Raw genomic sequence first — 6,318 nt, forward strand, 5'->3', positions numbered from 1 at the left:
CTACCTTATGAACTTAACAGCATTTCCCAGGAAAAGGGGGTTTAACTTGTTACAGAATTGGAGAGAAGTCTTTGAAAAGAACTGATTTAAGCCCTTCTACCCAACACCTTCCCCTGTATAGCTTTGCATACAGCTAAATCTAAAATATTCTACTAAAGACTATTGGATGTGTGGTTGATGGGATGAAACCTTTGGTTAAGTTTACTTTTGGTGGAAACAACCTGTGGTAGGTACAGATAATCCAACAAGAGTCCCATTTCTTTGAGCTTAAAAAGGACTTTGTCGAGTAGGTAGGAGGAAACCTGGCAGAGCCCCTTACTTTGGCCTAAAAGGACTGATCACCAAGATGTCTTTTGAAGTTTTAAGCTAAGAGGTTTCCAGTGCAATACAGTATATACAAGTGAAGTTTTTCCTCAGTTTTGCAATGGACTGCAAACTATACTTAAAACACCACCTCACCTTCTCTCAAGCCTGCCAGGGCCTCCATATATGTATGTGGCTTACAGTCAGTAGTTGGACTACTTTATGAACTGTTACTATCATGTTTTATACCGGTCGTAAATGCACTCCCCAAACTACAAGAAAGCGGTATGTTTATTTTATAAACCAGCTTTTAATTTTCTTAGTAATATTTATTGTAGATGCAACTGTTTTATTCTGTTGGGGGGCTCGGTACTTGGTTTTGTTGGATTTAACTTTGCAGTTTGAGTGATTTGTTATAAAAGTTAATGAAAGCATTCAATATTTAGAGAAATAGCTGAAAAACTATTGATGCCGGGTTATTATATACTATTATTTGAAACTAATAGTAAAAAAGCTATGTTTATTCCCTAAATGTTTTGGAACTTTTGTTTTTATTTTGTTTAGTTCTTATTAAATGCTAAGTAAAGTGTGTTTTATACTGTATTGTTACACTAGCTATCAACGTTTATGAAAGACAGTGAAGAGCGGCCCTCTCAAATTAACAGCACTTTCTAAAGTTAAACTTTGAGCTAGTTTTATGTTAGCTTATTATATGACAATTCTGAGAGCCATTTTATAAGGCATTGTCTCTAGAAAAAATTTCCTTAGTTACTAATGTTATTTAAAGAATAAATGTTTCAAAGATTTAGTTTTTCAAATATCTAACAGTTTTAAAACTTTGTTAACATAGCTTCATTAAATTGAAAACTTTCTGTATAATCATGAAATACACAGTTTTGTGTAAAGCAGAGGCATCATTTTAAGGCATTCTTAATTTTGTTTAGATGGAATCTAAAATTATAGTATCTATATAAATTTTAGACTTAACGATTGTATAATTGCTGGTATGGTTTTCCTTCTGTTTTCACCAGAATGGTGACATTTAGGAACCTCTGGCTTATTACAGAACAGCACATATATGTGTAGACTACTAAAGTGTGGTTTACAGTTTGATGTAGAGAGTCCTTGAGGTTGTTTCATAGTGTGAAATTACAGGGAGATCTATTCCAGTAGTTAGTAAGGTTTACCTTTGAGGAATTAAAATTTAAGAACTTAAAGAAAAATTGTTTTTAAAAGGTGGCCCTGGGCTATTCTTTGTACTCAACTCTGTAAAACTCTTGCTTTGCTGTTGTTTTACCAGCTGTTTTTCGTTTAATTTCTAATGTGTCTAATTTGTGTAGGCGTCGACCAGAAGATTATGATATTCATAACAGCAGAAAGAAACCAAGGATTGACTATCCCCCTGAGTTTCACCAGAGACCAGGTTAATATTTTATAATCCTGAAGATTATTTGACTTAAAATCATTAAAACAACTAAAAGCTTTAGTAGGTTTAAAAATAAAGAACATTTAGGACATGATTATTTTAAACCATAGGAAATCATTACTAGTTATAGTTAATAGTTTTTCCCCTACTGTGTTTAGGTTGTTAGTCATAATTTATTAATTACTTGAAATTGCTGGCTTTGCAAAACTGGAAATTGATGTGTTCATGTGTAAGATGTAGGAAAAGAGTGACTTGTTTTGTTGTGTTTTCTATTCCCAATGATGCGCAGGGTTTCCTATAGTATACAACAGTAATTGGAAATCAAAATAGGAATTAGGCCTTTTAAAAAAACTCACCATTTTGATATGTGATGGTAAACACTTGGCTTGTCATCCAGGTGTAAATTTTCAGCTAGTGTGTTCATAGGGGTTATATTTCAATTACAATCACTGACACACCTGTAAATCTCTAGAAATTGGTTTTGGTTAGCATTATAACTTTAGTGTTTTGTAACAAAATGGGTTTATAGAAGCTCGTTTTCCCCAGCAACAGGGCAATCAGAGATTTTTATTATAATAGTTTGTTGTATCCTTTCTCAAGGAAGCCAGATATGGAGTAAACACCTGTTTTGTTACTTGATTCTTGGAGTACACATATGCTCATTTTTACAGCTTTGAGAGTTTTGTGTCCTTCTGAGTCTTCATGTTCTAAAATGTAGCTGTAAGTTCTCAAGGTGAAAGGTAAACATTGTTTAAAGCCATTCTGCTTCCGTGTCCTCAAGTTCAGATGTTGCACTCAAGTTGATCTTCTGCCTATAACTTCCATGAAATATGGAAAACCTCTGTAGTAGTTGATGGATAACACCCTTTAAAGTGTATTTGTCAAGGGAAGAATTAAAACAAGGGTAAGGAAGGTTTAATTATGCCATAGTGGAAACGTAAAATTTGATTTACTAAAATGCTTGATGTTTGAACAGGGTATTTAAAGGATCTTCGATACCAGGAAGTTGACAGGTAAGTTGGGTTCACTCTTGCTTAGTTTTGAATTACATTCTTGGAGCTAGTTTATGAATTACCTGAATTTAGTTTCACAAATCTTATTCCCAACAGACGATTTTCAGGAGTTCGCCGAGATGTATTTTTAAATGGGGTAAGCATTAAATTTTACATACTTAAAGTTAGGGTCTGATTTGTTTTGTATTCCATCAATTTTAATTTATTATTGACAATATCATCTTTTATTTTAGTCCTACAATGATTATGTGAGGGAATTTCATAACATGGGACCACCGCCTCCTTGGCAAGGAATGGTTTGTATTGCTCTGTTTCTGCACTAGTCTATCCATGAAAAGACTTAAAATAATTGGTTAAGATGAAAGAGTTTAGTTAATTTTGTTTATGCTAATAATTATGGGCATAACGTAGATAAGTATAAAGCATACCATGGTGGCGGTTAGCATGAGCTCTTCCCGGGGTGTTTACATTTCTTCTCTCATCTTTCTTTCACACGTGGACCAAGTTCCATGATAACATCTGTTTACCTCACTCATAAAGTTCACTGGCCATTCATTTATTCTTTGGCTTATCAGACGGATACTGAGTAGTTTGTATTAGGAAGTGGGCTTACTTTGCACATAGGTTGCTAAATGAACAGTTCTATTTCATATAGTTTAACCGTCAGTCAAATGATGTCAACTTAGTAGGACCATGCAGAAGATACATTGACTAAATTCATGTAAAGTTTCTAATTGTACCTGTGTGAAAATTAGTATAAATTTAAAATAAGAGTGAATTCAATCCTGAGTTTTCATTTTCTGTTTTCAAGGACATTTGATGTTCTTATGGTATATTCTGAGATGTCCAGACTATCTGGAAACAGATCCCACGAAGTAAAACTTGGTTGCCGAATCACCTCTGCGCTTCTTGTCTGCTCGTTTCATTTTTTTTTTTTTTTTTTTTTTTTTTTTTTTTATTAATTTATTCTTGTTACATCTCAATGTTTATCCCATCCCTTGTATCCTCCCATTCCTCCCCCCCCCATTTTCCCATTATTCCCCTCCCCTATGACTGTTCCTGAGGGGGATTACGTCCCCCTATATATTCTCATAGGGTATCAAGTCTCTTCTTGGCTACTTGCTGTCCTTCCTCTGAGTGCCACCAGGTCTCCCCCTCCAGGGGACATGGGCTCGTTTCATTTTTAAGTGCTCCTAGGACTTAACTTTCCCTTGGATCCACTTGAAGCAAGTTTCACATGATCTTGTACATACAGCTTAAATTAGAAAATTCTTTGAGTCTGAAGTAGGAAGATGAACTTGACACTCAAGTAATCTATCACGAGCCCTTTATTAATTTTATAATGGCACCTTAAAATCACACTTAATTATTGGTGTTTCTGTGGGCGTGTGCATGACATACACAGATGTACAAGTCCTAGGGATTGAACGCAGGCCGTCATGCCTGGCAGCTGGTGTTTTTACATGGTGAGCCATCTCAACCATATTGACATTTTTTTTTAAGTCGTATTAGTTCTTGGACTTGATTTTGGAGAGAGATTTGAGAGTTACGGATTTTAGAGGCAAGGGCACTGCAATTGTATCTTAGCTATGTGTACACTTGTGTTATGACCCTTTCAATAGTGTGACTGACTGTAGGCTAGTTGTTTAACCTCTTGGAATCTGGCTTTCTTTTCTGTCATTTAGGATTAATATAAATTTGCTACGTGAAATGCCAAATAAGTATAACATGCTTAGGGATAGTGCTTTGGTTTTAGTAAGCACCCTATTTTTAAGTTTCTGTTAGAATTTAAATGATAAAAGTATTGAGAGAGAAACTCATTAGATCTTGCTGTATGCCTTTGCTATGCATATTTTCACTTTAACAATAAGGGTATTTTAGAAAACAGTGTTTTCAAGGTATATGAGTGGTAATGGTGAAATTGCTTGGGATTGGTGGGATTTGACAATACGGGTTCTAAGAATAAATTTGTCTATGAGGATATTTGGTAGATTTTTATGTAGATAATCTTTCTCTTTTAGCCTCCTTACCCGGGAATGGAGCAGCCCCCACACCATCCTTACTACCAGCACCATGCTGCACCTCCTCAAGCCCACCCCCCTTACTCAGGACACCATCCTGTGCCACACGAAGCAAGATACAGAGATAAACGAGTGGTAAGTGCACAAGAAGGCAGAGGGGAGAGGGGACCGCTTAGAGTCTCTGTAGGTGATTCACATCTGGGCACACACGAGATTTCTATGTGCATTTATCGTACTCTCAATTTGTACTTTGTTGAATTCCTTAAATTACTATTAACGATAAACAAATTGTAAGAAAGTTTAGATCCTAAGATTTCCTGGTCTCGCCATTTGCTGTTCCTTTTGTAGAATTGAAAGACTAGAAAAGGTGCGTTGCAAAAAAAAAGAACGTATTTAGCATAATTGCTAGGATGTAACCTGTAGGAGTGGAGTGAGTGATCAGTTTGATGGCTGTGACTGAGGAGGTTTTTACTTTTTTTTTTTTTTTTTTTTTTTTTTATGTCTTACTAAAGAATCAGATGGAAAAGTCTTCAAGTTAAATAGGAAATTTTAGGAAGAGACACCAATTCCAGTTAGTGCTGATAAGTGCCACACTTAATTTCCGTGAATTAATAGTTACATTTTCTCATTTCTGTTTTGACCAGATAATTGTAAGGGCTCATAAATTCCATACAAAGTTTTGCCTCGCTGATCCACTTTCTCTTTTTTCCTAGCATGACTATGATATGAGGGTGGATGATTTTCTTCGCCGTACACAGGCTGTTGTCAGTGGTCGGAGAAGTAGACCCCGGGAAAGAGATCGGGAGCGAGAGCGAGACCGCCCTAGAGATAACAGAAGAGACAGAGAGCGAGACAGAGGTCGTGATCGAGAAAGAGAAAGAGAAAGAATATGTGATCGGGACAGAGACCGAGGAGAGAGAGGCCGCTATCGCAGATAACATGCTTTTGGAGGCACTGATTGGAGATAAAAATATTGTATTTTTTTTTGTGTGTGTTTACAAGTAGTAAATGTATTTTCAGCTGTCTACTTAAAGCTCATTGTGTAGAAGGATTTATTATCACCTTTGTTCCAAGCATGCAGTAGAATAAGAACTGGAAAACTCAGATCCGCCAAAAATGCACAATTGACAGTTGACACTCTTATTGGGGCAGAATGGAACAGTCCAAGAATGTAGATATTGATTCATTTTTCATAAATGTTCTTTTTGCAGTGTATTCATCCTAGAGTTGCTTTGTTTTCTTTCTTTTGGATCTTGATCGATAACTGCCATAGTATTTTGCTTTGTTTTGTTTTTGTTGTTTGTGTTTTTTACATGTGGCTACACACGGTTCAGTAAAAATACTGCTGCTATCGAGAAGTGGGACGTTTGACTATATGGCAGTGTTGTAGCAGCCTCCTGGTTTCTCCTCTTCCCTCTTTTTTTAAACCTATAAAGTCGTTTTTTTTTTAAAGTCTTCAATGATGAGAGCAATATTAAGAAGACATTGCTATCTAATTTTTAATCTTTTTAAATAAAAAGTTCCTATGTTCAGTAGCATGGTTGATGCTATTATT

General features: G+C 35.7%; 1 protein-coding gene across 5 annotated transcripts in view; it reads left to right on the top strand.

Annotated features, from left to right (window-relative positions):
• Ythdc1 (YTH N6-methyladenosine RNA binding protein C1) overlaps nucleotides 1-6,046 on the top strand; it is a 30,072-nt gene extending 24,026 nt beyond the window's left edge. For 4 of the 5 annotated variants that reach the window (XM_051170362.1, XM_051170360.1, XM_051170358.1 and 1 more), the window contains 6 exons: nucleotides 1,644-1,726; nucleotides 2,706-2,742; nucleotides 2,839-2,878; nucleotides 2,976-3,038; nucleotides 4,764-4,898; nucleotides 5,477-6,046. In XM_051170362.1, coding sequence (XP_051026319.1) covers nucleotides 1,644-1,726; nucleotides 2,706-2,742; nucleotides 2,839-2,878; nucleotides 2,976-3,038; nucleotides 4,764-4,898; nucleotides 5,477-5,701 — 583 coding nt within the window. In that variant the 3' untranslated portion in view covers nucleotides 5,702-6,046. Of the gene's footprint in view, nucleotides 1-1,643; nucleotides 1,727-2,705; nucleotides 2,743-2,814; nucleotides 2,879-2,975; nucleotides 3,039-4,763; nucleotides 4,899-5,476 lie in introns of all 5 variants that reach the window. The other variant, XM_051170359.1, reaches the window with a different exon arrangement.
• Nucleotides 6,047-6,318: the final 272 nt, after the last annotated feature.

This window comes from Acomys russatus, chromosome 28 (genome assembly GCF_903995435.1).
Source record: "Acomys russatus chromosome 28, mAcoRus1.1, whole genome shotgun sequence".
NCBI classification, from domain to species: domain Eukaryota; kingdom Metazoa; phylum Chordata; class Mammalia; order Rodentia; family Muridae; genus Acomys; species Acomys russatus.